At 43.1% G+C, this 19,683-nt stretch overlaps 2 protein-coding genes across 3 annotated transcripts; both read left to right on the forward strand.

Moving 5' to 3' along the window:
- Positions 1 to 214: 214 nt before the first annotated feature.
- uba2 (ubiquitin-like modifier activating enzyme 2) lies at positions 215 to 6,893 on the forward strand. Its single transcript, XM_084476806.1, has 17 exons — positions 215 to 388; positions 917 to 1,000; positions 1,123 to 1,193; positions 1,287 to 1,351; positions 1,466 to 1,566; positions 1,784 to 1,905; positions 2,225 to 2,292; positions 2,418 to 2,539; positions 2,689 to 2,788; positions 3,147 to 3,298; positions 3,640 to 3,733; positions 4,021 to 4,133; positions 4,508 to 4,663; positions 4,932 to 5,028; positions 5,455 to 5,560; positions 5,750 to 5,889; positions 6,323 to 6,893. The coding sequence occupies exons 1-17, from the start codon at positions 248 to 250 to the stop codon at positions 6,541 to 6,543; spliced, it is 1,953 nt and encodes a 650-aa protein (XP_084332932.1). The 5' UTR covers positions 215 to 247; the 3' UTR covers positions 6,544 to 6,893.
- A 778-nt stretch (positions 6,894 to 7,671) lies between these two features.
- On the forward strand, positions 7,672 to 18,977 carry ca5a (carbonic anhydrase Va). 2 transcript variants are annotated; one of them, XM_084477459.1, is made up of 7 exons: positions 7,672 to 8,170; positions 11,175 to 11,372; positions 12,550 to 12,668; positions 13,826 to 13,921; positions 14,166 to 14,228; positions 14,909 to 15,067; positions 15,873 to 18,977. In XM_084477459.1, the coding sequence occupies exons 1-7, from the start codon at positions 8,029 to 8,031 to the stop codon at positions 16,023 to 16,025; spliced, it is 930 nt and encodes a 309-aa protein (XP_084333585.1). In that variant the 5' UTR covers positions 7,672 to 8,028; the 3' UTR covers positions 16,026 to 18,977. The 2 variants fall into 2 exon arrangements, with proteins under 2 accessions (XP_084333585.1, XP_084333586.1); XM_084477460.1 differs by lacking the exon at positions 7,672 to 8,170 and adding an exon at positions 10,786 to 10,982.
- Positions 18,978 to 19,683: the final 706 nt, after the last annotated feature.

Below are 19,683 nucleotides of genomic sequence, written 5' to 3' on the forward strand. Positions count from 1 at the left end.
ATATATATACATAATATTATATATTTTGACTATATATGAGATAATGAAATGGTACATATACATACATACAGAGATATACTATATAATTGTTACCTCATGTGGTTCATTTCATCGCAGCCCCTATACGTGGCGCTGCAGGGCTACTAGCGCCTCCCTGTTACCAAGAACCCTCTATTTTGTTAGCGAGCATAGCCGCTAGCTAACAACCCGGTGTTCTCCTGGCGCTATTTCTGACTCGCCGATCATCATGGTACAACTCGTGGGTTCTCTTCGAAAAGAGCTCGCTGAGTCCTTGTCCACCTGTAAGGTATTGGTGGTCGGGGCGGGAGGCATCGGCTGTGAACTGTTGAAGAACCTCGTTCTCACAGGCTTCAAGAACATTGAAGTGGTGGGTAACCTTTTGTGTTTTGTGGGCTAGCTAGCTAACGCGCCATGTCTTTGTGCAGAGCCCCAGTGCAAGGAGGCCGTACCTTATAACTTATTAGATGCTTCATCGGTTAAGGAGTAAACTCGTGTACCCCCGACACATTCCAGAGATGGGCCGCTTGTATAAACCGATTTTCATCGTATTGTGCGCCGCTTTAACATACCGGTAGTAGTTTTCTTAAATACAATAGCTAGCTAGCTGGCCAATGGCAGACGTCAACACTGATGTAATAACGTGATATTTGAATATCTCTTTCAACGAATCATGCAGTGCACGGAGGCATCACGCTTATTATTTCCCTCGTCTAACTTACTGGCATATACTGTTTACTGTATGCATGTATTAACCCATTAATGCGATGTGTTCTGATTTAAGTGTTTCCCAAAAGCGAATGTGCATGTATTTATTTTAAACCAGGGACAATCAATATTGGATATTTTTTGTTATTCTACCGAATGTCTAAATTGTAATTTGTTTTCTATCTTGAAGATTGATTTGGACATTATTGATGTCAGCAACCTCAATCGGCAGTTCTTGTTTCAGAAGAAGCATGTTGGCAAGTCTAAAGCACAGGTACGTATCATTATTAAAAACAAAAATGTAGATGGTTTATTTATTTTTCTTTATTTGAGAGTATGTCTGTACTAGCAGAAAAAGGCATGAATTGCAACCTTTCTGATCTATTTATGTTACAGGTGGCCAAAGAGAGCGTACTTCAGTTCTGTCCAACAGCAAACATTACTGCTTACCATGACAGTATCATGAAGTATGTCAAACTAAAATATTAGCATGTATGAAACGGAACAATGAACATAATTTGGGATTTCCCATAACAAGTGATACCTGTTTTGCATTGCAGCCCTGATTACAACGTAGAGTTTTTCCGGAACTTCATGCTGGTGATGAATGCATTGGACAACAGAGGTAGGAGCTCTTCTCCGCGGCTCTAGCGGTAATGAATACTGCTGCTCACGTATGCTGTTAAAGTTGTAGATGGGAGATTATAACATAACATCATCTACACTTGTCTCTTCCCAGCTGCTCGTAACCATGTGAATAGAATGTGCTTGGCGGCTGACATCCCTCTGATTGAGAGTGGCACCGCTGGCTACCTTGGACAGGTCACAGTCATCATGAAGGTAATACATTGGTGTTGGAGTTAGATACCGCCTTTAGTTAATATAGTGAGCATATCTGCAGTTAGTACTATTTACAGGTTCCTACAAAGAAACCATTGTGACCAATATGAAAATGACCACTATTCAGCATTGCCAAGAATTGTACCTTTTGTTGCCTTTTCTGGGATGTGTTTGTTATGTTGTTGTTTTTTAAATCATAATCATGTTGTTATCACAGGGACTTACTGAGTGCTACGAGTGCCAGCCGAAACCAACCCAGAAGACCTTCCCTGGCTGCACCATTAGAAACACACCATCTGAACCCATCCATTGCATTGTCTGGGCCAAGTACCTCTTCAAGTAAGACCACCTCATTCCTGGCTTCATATTTGAAGACACATAGGTCTGGAAAGCCTTCCTAATCAATTGATTGATAATAAACATAATGCCTATAATAACAAATGCAGTTTGCAAATGTCATGCTTTTTCCTTGAACGGTAGTCGATCACGTTAACAATCAAATTCTTAATGGCAATGAATCATTAGTTATTAACATCCCATACAAATTAACTATTGCTCTGCATACGTGTAGTAGAGCCTGTTAAAAGGGGCACTTGTACCAAAACATTTGCTGGACCTCCTTTCTTTAACTTATGTTCTGTTCCTATGGTGACCGCAGTCAGCTCTTCGGAGAGGAGGATGCGGACCAGGAAGTGTCTCCTGACACGGCCGATCCTGAGGCTTCATGTGAGTCCATTGTGAACTTCTACATGTACAGTCTACCCCGGGTTCTCAGCACCTATAATCACCCGGCCCTCTCAGTGAGGCTGGTCGACACGGGACCAACCGTCTCTCTTGTGTTCTCCGTCCAGGGAACCCTGCCGAGACGGAGGCTCGGGCCATGGCCTCCGAGACGGACGGGGACATCAAGCGTGTCTCCACCAAGGAATGGGCACGCTCCACGGGCTACGACCCGATCAAACTCTTCAACAAGGTGCGAGAGAGCTGAGAGAGTGTTTCCCCCCGTTGAAAAAAAATGTATCTTAACAAAACACGGTTGACCTGGAGACAAGGCAACCCATTTATTTATCTTTTATACTTTTTTTTTTTCTTTGCCAACATTTCGTGCACTTTTGTCTCTAGCTCTTTAAAGATGACATCATGTACCTGCTGACCATGGACAAGTTATGGAAGAAGAGGAAAGCCCCTCTCCCCCTGGACTGGCATCAACTGGAAAGCCAAGGTAGCTGCTGATCATTGGTAGCCTTTAGCTGTTGTAGTGCTCTTATCCACACATCAACAGTTGCCAGGAGTCGAGTTTCGCTTTTTTTTCTCCTCTTAATGAACTGTCAATAATGGGACCATGGGCCAGATATGTTTAGCGTTGGGGTTAGTGAATGGTCAGACCATCTGTCTTCGCTCGCCTATAAACCGCTATGGGAAGCAGATTTAGTTTGAACCGGTTTGTCTCCCCACAAGGTATAGTCAAACAAATTTTGTGGTCACAGGTGGACCGGTTGGATAGGTCGTTGAAATGCATAGCTACTGAATGTTGTTTTTGCTTTTCCAACATGTGTGCATGTGTGTGTCCATATCCCCAGTGTGCCCCCAGAGTGATGTCAAGACCGTGGGTCTGAAGGACCAGCAGGTGCTGGGTGTGTGGGGCTACTGCCAGCTGTTCCAGCACAGCATTGAGACTCTGCGCTCCGAGCTGCAGGACAAGGGAGACGGGGCTGAGCTGGTCTGGGACAAGGTGAGGTGACGGGTCTGCCTCATTTTACACATGTCGAGCAGGTTGCTGGGCAGGTTTGAAGCCGAACAATTGATGTGCTGCTTTTCCATATTTTATCATTTCATTATTAATTCTCGACTTATCCAGTCATTATCGAATGTGCATATGACGAATAATCTTGAAACTAATTTATGAAAAATGTGGAATGGATTAAAATAGCAATGTATGGTTAAATGAATCACTATAAAACAATGAATGGACCATCCATATGATGACACTTTATTTTGCTTCAACACACATAAATAATCTACCCTCGCCTGGTGTCTAAACCTTCTTCCATTTCTCCCTCTTGCTGTTACCAGGACGACGCACCAGCCCTGGACTTTGTCACGGCGGCGGCCAACCTGCGCATGCACATCTTCAGCATGAACATGAAGAGCCGCTTTGACATCAAGTGTAAGCCGTCTTCTCTGTACCTCTGTTCTTCTTGTCAAGGGGAGGGCTGGGATGTACAAGTATCGTGGTCTTTTCTGGGAGAAGGTTGTAAAATGCAGTTATAAAAACCTAAACGCACCATACTGTAGCCACCCTAAAGCACTCCCTTCTCTTCACTTCTGAACCTGTTAGAAAAGACCCGGAGGTTTATGCTCCTAATAATGTAACGGTGGTCCTCTCCTTTTGTGGCATATCAATATGGGTACAGGTGGTCTCACTATGTTCCCATGTGTTTTTGTGTGGTTCAGCTATGGCAGGTAACATCATCCCGGCCATAGCCACCACCAACGCCATCATCGCCGGCCTCATTGTCATGGAGGGCCTCAAGGTGATATCCGAGGAGCTGGAGTCCTGCCGCACCGTGAGTCCACAGCATCACACATCCTCCCATGTACATGTGATGCTAGGGCCTTGGGTTCATTAGACTATGTGATGGACGCGGTAGCCCTGGCTGGAAGTCTGATATGTTTTTGACAGCCATGTACAGTTCAGCCGCTGAACTGTGGCTACTGGATAAAGTGGTCGTGTTGGTTAAGTTAAACTGATTATTTGTGACATTAGATATTACACACATGCCAATTTTTTAGCATAAGCTGTGTCATGAGAAATATTGACAACCATTTGAATCTAGTCTCAGGCAAGTGGATTCTCTGGAGATAGTATCCTGCATAGTGAACCATTTTACTGTTGTGAGTGAGTCTGGCCAATGTTTTTCTTGTTTTTTTTTTAATTTAGATCTTCCTCAACAAGCATCCCAACCTGCGCAAGAAGCTCCTGGTGCCCTGCATCCTGGATCCCCCCTGCGCCAACTGTTATGTCTGCGCCAGCAGGCCAGAGGTCACTGTCAAACTCAACGTCCACAAAACCACCGTCCTCGCTCTGCAAGACAGGGTACAGTAATCATTTATTTTCTGCTTTATCTTAAATAAGAAGGAATTGTGCTCTATCAAAATAACGAGCAATGTTGGACTCCGATCAAGATTTATGAGTAAAGGAAATCTACAAACTAATTGTAAAATTTAATGTTCCCACTGAGACAGTGCAAGTCTTGCCCTTCAGTCAATACTGTTCAAAAAGTTGCAGACTTAGAACTTTTGATCCGTATCGTCTCATTTTCTAATGCTTTGTTTCATGAGCCTTTTTCCACTGTCTGTTTTAGATTCTCAAGGAGAGGTTTGGGATGGTGGCTCCAGACGTTCAGATAGAAGATGGCAAAGGAACCATCCTAATTTCCTCAGAGGAGGGAGAGACTGATGGTAAGGAGCAAGACAAGAGTGTCCTAATCTTCTCAGAGAAGAAGGATGGGAGAATCAAGGAAGTGGGAAGCCCACATTGGTAATGCTTACAGGGAGTACATGAGAGGCTGAATAGGGGAGAGAGCGGGAGATTAATCGTTAATTAACATGTGGTAAGAACAGTTTTATTGAACAGCAGAGGGTGGTCAAACAACCCTCACGCCACCTAATTTGAAAGGTTTCAGCTGTATGTTTTAATGAGAATAAAAGTATTATTGGCAAGGTTTTATGTATGGGAGGTAATCGTCGATGTGTGCAAAGGAATATGGAAGGGGATCTGGTGGTTTACTATAGTTGGAGTTAAAGGAATTTAAATAAAATTAATATTGAGATGACGTGACTGTTTCCCTCTCCCTGCTTTGATATACTTCTTTCTTTTTTCCACAGCAAACAACTGCAAGTTTCTGTCTGACTTTGGCATCCGTAACGGCAGCCGCCTCCAATCCGATGACTTCCTCCAGGACTACACACTCCTCATCAATGTCCTGCATGCGTACGTATCTTTAGCCAGATGCTTAATGCTCAACCTGACACCGATACCTGTTGTGACATGATGCAAGCCTCTATAATGAACATAAACCGCCCAGTGTAATTGCCTTCAAAAAAAATTCTCCTTTTGTCTTTAAGTACGTGTGATCTTAATTGTGACTCGTGTGCGTGCATGCACGTGATGGCCCTGCAGCGAGGACCTAGAAAAGGATGTTGAGTTTGAAGTGGTGGGCGACGCCCCGGATAAAGCCCCGACTCCTCCTAACCAGGAAGATGCCAACAGTATCGCCAACGGCAACAAGGACTCCGCCCAGCCGTCCACCTCCTCCAACGGTCGGTAGAGAAGGGAATCATTTGTTTGGCTGCGCCCCACGTCTATTATGAACCCGAGCTGGAGATTGGATCAACTGGTTTAGGACACCAGGGTGTGACACGCAGTACTTGCTACTCTTGAAACCGTACTAAGGCTGTGTGGTAGCCATGTTCTGCATGCAACCCCTTAAGGTCACCTTCATGTGTACTGTTGGGGCTTTCGATTTAATCCAATGTTGTCAGTATAAACTTATTTCAGATGTTTAATCTCCTGAGCCATTTTAACGACATTTTAAGAAAAAAAAAAAGTAATATAATCTGAAATGTGTTTTAAATTGTTATAAAGTACACTGTGGGCTATTCTATGGGATAGGTGCCCACAGGATTAATTGAGTAAGATTTATTAATTGATCTACATTATATTTCTCCTCTGAATGTCTCCTTTGCCCTGCAGCTCCTGCAGAGGTTGATGACGTCATGATTGTTGAGTCTGATGAGGAGGAGGAGCAAGCGGCATCGTCGTCTAGCTCTGCTGCCGTGCCAACCAGTGGCACCAAGCGGAAGCACCTGGACGACGAGACCGGAGAGGCCTCTGTCAAGCGGCTGCGAACCAACCAGTCACACGAAGCAGCTCAGGCAGATGATGACGATGATGACATCATTGCTCTGGACTAGACCGTATTTTTCGAAGCTTTTTCACCACAAGAATCCGACCAATTTCCAATGGACAATTTCTGAATCTTTTATTTTATTTGAGTCCCCCCCGCCATGACGCGCGTATTCATTCTGTTCAATCTCTCTTACAGTGGTTGTATATAGTCTATGTACAAAAGAAAGAAAAAAACAACAATTGCAATACGCTACCCTTCTTTGTTTGTGCTGTAATTCTTACTTTCTGGTCCCAGACTGATACAATTTTGTTTTGTTTTGTATTTTTATAAACATACTGTTTTTCTCATGCTACATAAGTCACAATGTTTTCTGTGCTATGGTAAGGTACACAAAAAATAAAATTCTCAACGTTTTCCCTCTTGTCTCTGATACTATTTTTGATATGGTGGATTTTACCACGCAAATTATTTCTTGGTGCAACTATTGATACATAATAAAGGTTGAAAATCATGCTGTCTCATGGCAGCTATTTTTCTACTAAGTAAAGAAGCAGCTTGTTGTGACTGAGACCTATAAATTCATTGATTAAATCAACAAAAACTATTTAATAGTGTAACGCATGATAACTGCATGATTCTGTGTCCATTCCTTCATGGGGATGAAGGTCTAAGAATTAAAGGGCAGCTTTGTAAATATTACAAAACTAAAGCACGTGAGAAGTTAGCTGTATGTACTGGAGATGACAAAGTTCACTGATTTTATTAGAGCAAATGCCATGAAGTGGTTGCCTAGAAATGTGACATAACGTTCTGTTTTCTTTTCCATGTTTACAAACGCAGATGGGATGACAGATAAACCTTTAATTATTTTTTTTGTCAGTGTTTAGTAGGCTATTGTTTTACGGTTAATACAAATATGCGTACGAGTTTAACAATGTATTTAATTTTTGCATATTTAAATACAAGGTTAGGCCAATGAGTTCAAAACAATAAGGGTTGTGTACGTCTATAGGGGCAGCGCGTGCACGGAGCACATGAAAGTATTGTGCTTACATCATCACTAACGCCCCTCCAAGTAAAACGCTGATTGGTTCTTCATGTGGCGACCCCTACTCCACATTACATCCGCATTGTACGCAAACAACACAGAGTCAATCTTTTCCAGCGTTGTTTAGCGACCGTATACGTGGTAAGGGCGCACCGTATCATTCGGAAAGTGTTTGCACATCCAAGGTCACTTCGTGCTGTGTCCAATTTTTTTTACTTATCGAAGAGCCGTTTACATTCTGCGGTCATGTTTTAAAATATCGATGACTACTATCGCTTTGGAAGCAGAAGCCAGCCCCGTTCGCGCACCTCCAATCAGATGATAGCAGGGACGAGCTAGGAGACTGACGGCTGTTATTGTTTTACTGGGCTGGATCAAAGTTGTATAGAGTAGAGGGTTGCCTCGAAGGCAGGTGAAAACGCAGAAGACTAACGCGGGTACACTTGGGCAATCTTTTTCCCTTTGCAAAGCTCGCCTTCAAAGCGTTTTCTTTGCTTGACCATGGTGACCCTCTCATCAATAATCAGACCAGTCGGTCGCCTGCTCCATCGACAGCTATCCAGACATGGCAAGGGTCAGCGGCTTGTCCCAGTGAGAAGATGCAACCTCACCGCATGCTCAAGCAAATATGTGCTTTCACAGAGTGAGTACTGTTTAAACCTTGTACTAGGTATGAAATAGCACCATTTGTGCATCATTGTTGTGATCTGCTTTGCCTAGTCCACCATCAAACGCTGAAAGTAAAATGCAATATGGCTCCCCTTCCTGCAGACGCATTTTGCATAGACAAATGGTTCATCTTAACGACTTTAAGAAACGATTCTGTTTTTGTTTTGCGATGAGGGTGCAAGGTGATACACGGGAATAATGGACCGGACTTTTCATGTTGCTCGATTGAGACCATGAGTCCATTAGCCCTCAAAATTATGTAAAACGAATCACATCACATCAAGTGATGATTAACGTTTACGTGATGAAAAATAATCATGGCTTTGCAGCCTACATCCGAAGTGATCAGTTGTTGGAAATCCCAACGGATGATTGTCCATTCTCTCTTCAGGATCCTCTTCATCATGTTTGCTTAGGCAGGAACAATTTAACAAAAATGGGTTTAATACAGAACCATTGACAATGGCGAAAGGTTATTTCCTCATATTTTGACTAAAACGACACGCCCGTCTGACATGTTCAACCTTGTCTTTACCACACCCTTGACAACAATAAAACACACACACACACACACACACACACACACACACACACACACACACACACACACACACACACACACACAGTTTTTATGCTGCCATCTTAACGATGGGCACGTTGAACCAATTAAGTTCAAAGGGGTTATGTAAGTTCTTGCTGAAACAATAAAAAAGAGTGGCTATGTATACCTCTAACTAGTCTGCTACTCTTTTCGTATTCTTTTACAAATGTTTTATTGAGTGACTGGAGAGACAGCGGGGAGAACTCTGCTGGTAAACAACCAAAGGAAACCTGCCCTGCCACTTGGAGGATCCAGGCTCATCTCTCTCAAAACCCAAATGACTCAGTTTAGAAGCCGCGCAACTGACGGGTGTGAGTGGTAGAGTTTAATAGTTTCATCTGGGAGATTAGGATTAAACATACATTAAAGAAGGACAGTGTTTTATGAAAAAATGTATTAGAAAGTTTACCAAAAGAGCATCACCAGGGCTTGGTGCCGTGATCTAATAACACACACACACACACACACACACACACACACACACACACACACACACACACACACACACACACACACACACAATGGCGGCATTGTCAGCAAAAGCCATAGTGTGTTGGGGTTTACGTTCCATCCACTTAATACCAGCCGTGGAGACGTGGGTGTGTCTCATGAAGCTTTGCACGGTTTGCTGTCACATCACTTTAGTGGGTGTTAGGGTAGTTGGGTAGCCACCGGGACTCCAAATTCACTCAGTGTTGCTGCTATGCCAGCAGCAAGTGTGACCACATGAAATATTGTTTTTCATTTTCCGCCAATTGAGAAAGAAAACAAGATTATTTTCCATGCCAAAGAAAGCTCCATGTTTTCATAAGGTCAAATGCAATTATAAACCCTTCAACAAATGAATTGGGCAGGCTGTTAAAACAATTTACATGAGGCTAGATTTATTGTATATCATCACTAAACTACAGATGAAAAAAAAAAATGTAATTCTTGATTTATTCCTTTGCCCCGTTTGTTTGTATAGCCCTTTGAGCCACAGGCTCAAAGGTCTCAGAATGTGTAGAACGTAATTGTTCAGTTAGGGCAGCTATACATGCCTCCTGTGCGTGTGTGTTGCACATGTATGCACAGGCTCACTCCTGCCAACCAAATCGGGCACCAACCTTTTATGTACTTTTTGTACAAAGTGACGCCAAACGTCTGTTTGTTAATTGTTCCACTTGCATTCGATATGCCCAAAGCCTCTGTCACTACACGGGAGACTCTCACAGGGCTGGCCACACAAAGCCGCCATGCATGCTATGCATTTCTGTGTGGGTGGGTGTGTTTGTGTGTGAGGGGTTCTGTAAGCCATTAATGTCTTTGGTTGTTCTAACACAAAGCCATGCAGCGTAATAGTCAATGCAACTCGATTGAGTTAGTAATAGGGTTGTCTTCCAGTCAGACCTGTTTAGTGAGGTAGATAAAGTTGCTTGTCAGACGACATAATGGAGCCTTTTTTTTTTTTTTTTTCTAGAAGATAAGAAAAGGAAGTGGAAAGAAACCGGTCTCGGTTAATGTTTTTCTTTTCTCAAGAGTTGAGGAGTTGAGGGGATTAGCTGAAGTTTGTTTTTTTCGTGGCAGCATTGCAATGGGAGCCTTGTGTTTTTTGCGAACAGAGGGTCGTGCACACTTGACCTCAGAATCAAAGCGCGGAAAATCAGTTCCCAAGTGGACCACACTGACCTACTTGCACTTAAAGATCTGTTTTTTATCATGCCACCGGGTTTTGTTTTTTAAAGAAACGGTTGAAGGAGAAGGCGGAGCGGTTTTTTGGAGGGGCGGGATCACTGTTGACCGGTCGTGGTCTGGATGGCTTGTTATGACCCGGCACCATTCCGGCTCCCCCCCCCTGCTGGCTGCACTGGTGGAGGAGGAGGAGGAGAAGGAGGCAGAGAGGGAGGAGGGTGGGCTGGACATTCCGTGTGTCACTCTTTGCACAGCCTGCCCACATTTCTGCCTTTCTGTGTTTTCCTATTAGGAAAGAGAAGGAGGAGGTGATAGAAGGAAGTTAAGATTGCTCACTCGTTCCTTTTCTGCCATTTCTCGGAAACCTAGGTTTGAGGAAAGGAGGGTTAGCAGAGCTGGGCTACAACTTGCGCTTTAATAATTTTTTTTTTTGGTATATCTATTAAAAAAAAAAAATCCTTTAAAATGGACTGCTTTAGGAAGATGCAGGAAGCGGGAGGGCACTGCATGAAAAGTAGGTGTCAGCATTCTTCTTCTTTTCCTGCTTCTGTCTGTCTGTCTGTCTGTCTGTTGTAGTCGAAACGGCTTTAGCTGCTGGACATTAAATGGCTTTAGGTTTTTCTCATCAGTCTCCTTTGTCTTCTCTAACTCTCCCTCTCTCTCTCTCTCTCTCTCTCCTCCCTCCTCCCTCCCTCCCTCTCCACAGTGCATCCAATGTGGCAGGAGCCCTTGGCCATCCCCGGTGGTGACCGCCAGTCCCCCATTGACATTGTGGTTCGGAAGAGCCTGTTTGACCCCCATCTGAAGCCCCTTGTCCCCGCGTACGACCCCCAGACCTGCCAGCAGATCTGGAACAACGGATACTCCTTCCTGGTGGAGTACGACGACACCACTGACAAGTCCAGTAAGAGATGCCGCTTATAGAATTGATCCGGCTGAGTCAGTATTGACTCGATAAACAGGGAGTGTTATGGACACAGATGCACCCATGCTTCTGGTGTCTGGCCAGCGGCAAGTTTCTTGTATCTTTCTATGAACACTTCCTTGTAGCCATAAGAAATCTTGCTCTTCTTTTGATGCATACATTTTGTCCATTTTCAATGTGATTGTATTTGTACTTGATAATATCTTATGTATTTAATATTTCACTGTGTTTACTTTAGCCATAGTTTTTCGCCATAGTTGATTGAATTATTTTGAACCATGGATGAAAATACTTAATTCTAACAAAGGTTAACAAACCCTTCACAAACCGCAGGGTTCGAGATAAGAACAATAAATATATAGGGGATCCAGCATTGTAAGCTGCCACGTGGAAGTGATGACTTGTGGTCACATGATCGTTAACATGTCATGTGACTCTGACCTAAAACCATAGTCATTTTATGGGGCAAGAGTAAATGATTGGGTTGTGTTACAGTACTCCTGAATGAGCTAAAAAAGGAAAGGCATCGAAATATCCTTTTTTTATGACATAATCACAGGCTGTTCTAGAAAGACTACTAATCTTTAAACGGCAAAGTGGTACTTAAATATCCGGGGAAGTGTGTTTAGTTGTATTTTGCAGTGAATCAACCAAAGTAGTTTCCTAAAGTAATGCAGTAATGACCACAACAGTCTTTTATCATGCCTCATATGTCCCTGATGTTTAGTTAATAGACCCTCATAATAATCAGAGAAAAAAATGGTTTATGGGGCCATTTATTAGCCCTTTTAAATGGGCTATCACTGATATTGTTGGGCTACTGGTTTTATGTTGTGCAGAACTAACTAGGTCAGTGTTACATCCTGGAGCACCGGTTCATGCATTAGCTTTGATGTAACGCTGCTTATATCATTGATCAATAAGACCACACAGGTTATCCACAGGCCTCCCTCTTGATTGGACAGACACAAATACCTTATAATAATAAATGTGATTTTTTTTAAAGCATTTAGATGTGAACAGTTTCAAATATATATTTCATATCAGGATATACCAATACCCCGAAAAACAAATCAAGTAAATCAGAAATCAAGTAAATTGAAAAAATCAATTAATACAGTGATTTGCAATTCTCTAACTTCTGTCTCTGGTGCAGCATTGAAAGGGGGCCCCCTGGAAGACCAGTTCCGCCTTTGTCAGTTCCACTTCCACTGGGGCGAGAGCAATGCCTGGGGTTCCGAGCACACAGTGGACAGGAAGCTGTTCCCTGCAGAGGTATGTGATTCCCCTGGACTGGACCTGAGTGCAGGTCCAGCACACCAAGAAATACAATCGTACCAAGATGTAGGTTTCATTATTGATAATTCATTGGGTGTTGTGTATCACTGCATTGAATTCTGAGGTATGTTTGATCTCTTTCTTCTGGTATTTTCCAGTACATTCCCTCAAAACACAATAACACAATAATGTAATAACATTTAATTATTAATCTGTCATGGTGGATGATTTACCCAAAGGGTAACAGCTTCATCTGTGCCGTTATTGACACTTAAATGACGTGTGTGTGTGTGTGTGTGTGTGTGTGTGTGTGTGTGTGTGTGTGTGTGTGTGTGTGTGTGTGTGTGTGTGTGTGTGTGTGTGTGTGTGTGTGTGTGTGTGTGTGCCTCAGGTTACAACATTGATAGTCTGCACTGTGCTGTTCAGGTTTCAAAGTGCGTCATGTGCCGTTGATGCACTAGATAGTCAATATATGTATAGCCAGGTTTCTTCACACTCCTGCCTTTATCCTCATAAAAAATAACATACACCTGGAGGACGATAGATATTTTGTTTACTTTTATAAAATTGTACTGCTGTTTTAGAGACGTATGTGTGCTGGTTAACACATGTATCTGGAGTCGGCAAATGCTTTTAATTATATAGAACCCCCCGGCAGAGTGTGGCAACGGTTGTTCAAAGCTAGTCTGAGGGTTAGTAGAGGTGACATAAGGTGTGGGAATATACATAGTGAGCCACACTGAATCCCTTATTTGCATATATTTGATGTTTGCACTGATCAGCTGTCAAACAGGACATACTGTATGTTTTAGAATAGTTGAACTTCAAAGAGATGTTAAAGATTGTGTACACATTACTCTAGTGCTTATGCACACTTGCCTTCACTTCACTCATTTTATGTCCAGGAAACTCAATCATACAACCAAATGTAACCCAATAATTATTAATCCAACTTGATGGATGATTTACCCCAAAGACTTTCTAACTAATGGGCTGTAATACAAAACAAAAAAGCCTCAATTACCAGTTCCACTTGGATGAACAGTCAAAGAAGTGTTTCTTTTTGGCCCAAAGACTGCTGGCTGTATACATCTATTTGAAAGTATTTATGTTGAATAAATATATAATATGATATGTGATTCATATGTTCCCAGCTCCACATTGTCCACTGGAACACAGAGAAGTATGATCTGTTTGAAGAGGCTGTCATGGAGGAAAACGGGTTGGCTGTTATTGGCGTCTTCCTCAAGGTACACACACACTCAATCACTCACTCACTCACTCACTCACTCACTCACTCACTCACTCACTCACTCAAAAGCAAACACTCAAAAGCAAACACTCAAAAGCACGCAGACAAATAGATAAACAAAAACACACAGAAGCCCACGTTGTCGGACAACATGCGTCCCATGTGTGTGTGAAGATGATCGCCTCGTGTTGCATGATGCTGTGGGACCCTGGTAACATCTCACCTCTCATCTTTGTTTGTAGATCGGAAAGAGACACGAAGGGCTGCAGAAACTAGTCGACGCTCTGCCTGCTGTCAGACACAAGGTTGGTACACACTCACACACACACAAACACACGCACACAGATCCAGCGCTCTGATCGTTTGTTTTGTTCTTGGGGTCGGGGTCGGGGGGGGGGTATGTGTTTCACACTGTGTCCACGCTGAGTCAGCACTCCGTCAGCTAAGTGCACTAGAATAGGCTGTGGAGTTCTTTGGAGAACGGAGACCGTAATTACAGCATTATCATAGGATCAAGAAGGAACACGTTTTAATGTGCTTTTTTAACAACAACAGACTTGACCAAGAATACGCCAGCTCTCAGGGGTGGTCAAATAAAGACACCCTGCAGATTTACCGGTGTCAATTCATCATACCATTAAGATTGTGCAATATTGAACTGTTCAGATATGAGTGTTTGGTCTTGATAGCAAGTCCGTCGGGATTGTTGTAATGAGTTATTTGACTCTGGCTTTGAAGAGAACAATAGTTGTTGCATGTTCCGGACACCTGTTTACCAAGACCTATTTGGCAGCACTTTATGTTTTACATATGGAGGTTGAGAAGTAAGCCTGTCTAATGGAAATTTGCTCATTTATTTACACAAGATGCTTAGAGGTTTGACATTGGATTTAATTAAATCAAGTGTGTGTGTGTGTGTGTGTGTGTGTGTGTGTGTGTGTGCCAAGTTATGTCCTACGCTCACCCCACTGCGCTTCGTCCACAGGACAGCACAGTGGATTTCGAACGGTTCGACCCGGCCTGTCTGCTGCCCAGCAACATCAACGACTACTGGACCTACCACGGCTCCCTGACCACACCCCCTCTGACTGAGGCCGTGACCTGGATCGTCATGAAGCAGCACATCGAAGTCAGCCACGACCAGGTAGGCTGTGTGTCTGTCTGTGTTTTCAGTTGTCTGTTCCTTAGCCACAGCCGCTGGCTCTGTTTGTATCGGTCCACTTGTGCCCTATGTAGTACACTTATTAGGGTATCACCATTTTTGTTGTGTTGTCTTCAATGTAGTGCACTACTTTATACCCATAATGCACAATAACATAGCCACTTTCTCATTCTCATCACCCAGGAGCCTTGGGCCCTGTGATCTATGGCTAGCATAGGGGTTCCACACTATCAATGGTAAATGGTGGTTCCTGGTTACTATGGCTTAAATCTTAATTGTTGAATTTGAATGTGTTATTAAGAATCTATTTGCTAAGATTCTAGCCACTAGGGTACTATGTGATTGGGCAAACCACATGAGAGGACTGTTTGTGGAGTACTGGCAGAATAAGTGATTCTTCATCTGATTCACAACGGGACGATCCAACAAAACGTCAAAGTCAAAGTCAAAATTCTGTCCAAAGACAGATTTAAAAGGTTTGGGCTAATCCTGAACCTTTTGTTGTTCGGGATCAGCCGTGAACTGTTGTGACCACAGACTCCTCCTCATACCATAGCATAGGCTTCCCACTATGGTCCGATGCTGGTTCTATTTCCCAAGTAGACGCTGGTCGGGCGTGTTTGACCACATGCCTGTTTAACCGACATTCCCAGCCTTTTCTGCGGCCCCAGAGCGAGACCTCTTGCTCTTGTTCTCCTCTCCCCCCCTCTCAGTCTCCCTATCGCTTTCCGCATTCTCTGGCTCAATCTATGGTTTCTCCGACTCTATCTCCAACCCCCCCCCGTAGCTGGCAGTCTTCCGGAGCCTTCTGTTTACGTCTGCCGAGGAGGAGGTGCAGAAGGGCATGGTGAACAACTTCCGTGTGCAGCAGCCGCTGCGTGGCCGTCCCATCCGCTCCTCCTTCTCCCCCTTCCTGAACGTGGAAGAGCCTGCCCCTTGACCTGGCTGCACTCAGCCCCAAACATTCACACAGAGATACACACACACTCTCCCAGATGATGCTACACTTTGACAGGCCGACGGGCAGATCTTTGGCCAATACACACACACACACACACACACACACACACACACACACACACACACACACACACACACACACACACACACACACACACACACACACACTCACACTCTCTCACACACACACACACACACACACACACACACACACACACACACACCATTGTACAAATGCCGTCTGTCCTCGTTCTGGAATGGACCTTAGCCAAACATGCCCCGAGAGGTGAGGAGCCAACAGTGAAGGTGTTGGAGGCTGGCTTCAGTTTGGAAACTGGTCTCGGTAGCAAGTTCATATTTGAGACTGCTGTAGTGAAGAGGGTTTTAAGGATCTATTGTTTTCTGCTGGTTTTAAAAATATATATATGAGTATAAATGCAGACTCTCATAGTCTGTATAGCACATGAACTCAAATTATAACATATATACGTGTTTTGTATTTGTGTAAGTTTTGTTTGAGTTTTGTTTTCCCTTACTAATCAAAGAATGTCTGGGTTTTTAATATTGGTACAATTTATTCTTGCATTCTAAGTTGTATGCCTCCAGGTACGATAGGAGTCTGGTTAATTCATTTGATTTGCAAGATTTGTTTTAAACAGGAACCGTATAGCGCCATCTGCTGGTCACAATCACCACTGCAGGGTGCATCCTAAATTCGGGAATGTAATTTTAAAACATTGATGAAAGCAATTTCATGCTGCTAGCTGTTAACTATACAATGCCCAAGAGATTTTAAACTGATTTGCTGATAGGAAAGTTTGGATTTCCCTACAGAGATAGTAATACTGACGTTTTAAAAACAGCATGTAAGTAATTGTAATGGTTGTTTAGTCGTGTGATTTTTTTATTTTTTTTTATTTTGTCATGTAGTGCTTGTTTTGAATTATAGAATGTTTTTATTTTTATCTTTTATTTTTCTTTCATTTTTTATTTTTATCTGTTACAAAGAGATCATAGGATTGTCTACATATTCCTTTTTGAGGATATCTTTCTAGAGTATGTGTTTGTGTGTCTGCATTAAACCAGATGGGTTACGTTAACCATGTTACTGATGCACACAAGCACGTGAGGTTAATGTAACACCGTCACGCCTGACTGCGGTTTGGAAGATAGAAGGAAACCCGTTTATATCATGATGTGTGTTACAGAATGTTGTTGACTACCGGACAATTTACAATGTTTTCCTGTGTGACTTACACTGTGCAAGGCTCCACAAAACATGTCTCTGCATTATGAAGCATTAACCCCCCCCCCCCATCCCACGCACACACACACAGACCCCCAGTGAATGAGGTCATAAAAGTAATAATAAAAGTGATCGCACTGTTTTTGCATCACGCCAAGGGCAATTTTCAGGTATTGCTAGGATATTTGTGCAATAACATTTTTGTAGCATGTTATCTAACTTCTTCAGCTAAATCCTTTAGCTATACTTAACCCAGTAGTACTGCCCACAACACAGCCCAGAGTTGAAACCTGGCTGGCACACCTAAACCTACTGCTGTCCAGGATACTGGAACACTGCCTTTAACAAGAGGAACATGGCCATCTTAACACACAATACTCTCTTCCATTTCTACAACCCTTTTGACCTTTTCTCCCCTGCGCTGTTCTCATTTCTCTTTTTCACTTTCGGTGTGGGATTTCTGGCTTATATTTTGCCCAACAGGTGTGTTGTGTGGTGATTTTTGTTTTGGTCCCGGTTTGTTGCACAGGTGGTGTCCTGGTGTCATGTTAGACGGTGTACAGTTGAAGATGGGAGATCTTTGGGAATGACTTTGACCACTTGCCAGCCAGCAGATAGAGAACTGTGTTACTTTCACTTTCTGTGGACGAGGTTCAACTGTTATGAACACAACCTTTCTTTCTAGTGCGGCTTGGATATAATCTTGGATATAATCAGACAGAAATGTAAAAGCCTGTTCACTTTCTATGCAGCTCATTTGTTTCTTGGGGGTCTTTAGAGGGGGTCTGTCCGGCCCAGAGGAACAGAGGCAGCAGCGTTCTGGTTGTTGATCTCTAGCTTCAGCAGAGGGGAAGGGGGGCCTGCCGCTAGTCTCACAATGCCATCCTCAGGGCCCCCTTGTGTAATACTGGATCTCCATATAAAAAGAGGAACCTCTGTGTGGTCCTGCATAACCAGATAGAGTAGAATGGCACTAAGGAAACCACAGCTAACGGTGGTTTCAATGCTGACGCGGTGGCACTAACGTTTGTGTCGAATGGGCCACTAATATTCATGTTGATATAAAACACTACACTTACACTATTGGTCCCGTACTTTTCATGGGTCATTTCTGCAATCCTACATAACCATTAACTGCCTTAACATGAACAATGTTTTTTCTTCCATTTCTTTTATTTTTTCTATGATCACAGCCTCTATGCATCACAAGAGTATTTCTCGTTTAAAACCTGATGTTAGTCAGTCGTTATTTGACTGACGTTGTTTATTTTGATTAACTTGTTTTCCAACTGCCTCTCCGGTTCTGGGTGTGTCCCGTCTCATGGCCAATTGACATGTGTGGGTGTGTGTATACAGTGCACCTGTTCTGTATGTAGTACAAACGTTGTGTATTTATGTATGTATGTTCAATGGGCAGCCTCCATTCCTGCCTCACAGGGTTCTGAGGGCCCCTCTCCCTCCCGATAGGCCTTCTCTGCACCTGGGCCTCTTCTGATTGGCTGGCCCCAGCTGTGCATCCAGACTTGTACAGCTGGGCTCGTACATATGTACGAAACGTATTTTGTACGTATGTTGTTTCCTGAGGAACTTGGAACAGTGACTCAGTGTAAGATGTTGTGCTCATGCTATGTACAGTTTAAAGTTACAGAAAAATAAAGGTATCATTGATTAAAATGTTATGCTGTGTTTCTTTGGGTTGTGCCACTTTTTCATCTTTCATTTTTGGAGACTTATTTGTACAGTTATATTCTTATTCTTACACAAGACTCTGAGGCAAACAACAGCCGGGGCTCAGGTTTGGCATACTTTCTTTAGTTGAAAATAGAAATCCCGTAACAAGCTCAGTGGGGTCTTATATTTAAAGCAAATAAGCTTTTCATGAGGAAAGGCCCTCAAATGTTAACACAATCAGTTGGAGACCGTCCATTGCTTTTTACTGCGTTTAGGTGGAATACATCCCATATTAGATGATACAAAAAGGCTCATGACTTAAATGTATGGGGCAGTTTAGAGTAATATTGAAAAGCAATTGCAAATGATGTGCACATCTTACACAAACCACATTTATTGTGAAACTAAAGTGAAAAAAATTCTATCTTTTCCCCTCTCACTCTCACTCTCACACTTACTCACATGGATGGATCAAAGTCCATCCTGGCCATCTGAATAATATTTCATATATTATTGTTCTTAGCATTCATATGCTGGACCAAGTCATCCAGTCAAGCGAGTGCCAAACAAACAACAGAGTAGGGAGGAAGACATTTGTCTAAAAGCCCAGCTCAATCATCTCTATTCCCTGCAAACTTCTATGTCTAACCGTCATTCCCCCGTCTCTTCCTGCCCAGGTGCACGTCCCACTGACACCTTTGAAGCCCCATGCACACAAAGG

Source organism: Micromesistius poutassou (genome assembly GCF_964030765.1).
Source record: "Micromesistius poutassou genome assembly, chromosome: 13".
Classification (NCBI taxonomy): domain Eukaryota; kingdom Metazoa; phylum Chordata; class Actinopteri; order Gadiformes; family Gadidae; genus Micromesistius; species Micromesistius poutassou.

What these genes read in the sequence shown, in the direction of transcription:
- uba2 (XM_084476806.1), top strand. Translation starts at nt 248, where the DNA reads ATGGTACAACTCGTGGGTTCTCTTCGAAAAGAGCTCGCTGAGTCCTTG. An exon ending in GAATGCATTGGACAACAGAG is followed by an intron (nt 1,352 to 1,465) that starts GTAGGAGCTCTT and finishes GTCTCTTCCCAG; the next exon opens with CTGCTCGTAACCATGTGAAT. An exon ending in GCCGTCCACCTCCTCCAACG is followed by an intron (nt 5,890 to 6,322) that starts GTCGGTAGAGAA and finishes TTTGCCCTGCAG; the next exon opens with CTCCTGCAGAGGTTGATGAC.
- ca5a (XM_084477459.1), top strand. Translation starts at nt 8,029, where the DNA reads ATGGTGACCCTCTCATCAATAATCAGACCAGTCGGTCGCCTGCTCCAT. An exon ending in TTATTGGCGTCTTCCTCAAG is followed by an intron (nt 13,922 to 14,165) that starts GTACACACACAC and finishes CTTTGTTTGTAG; the next exon opens with ATCGGAAAGAGACACGAAGG. An exon ending in TCGAAGTCAGCCACGACCAG is followed by an intron (nt 15,068 to 15,872) that starts GTAGGCTGTGTG and finishes CCCCCCCCGTAG; the next exon opens with CTGGCAGTCTTCCGGAGCCT.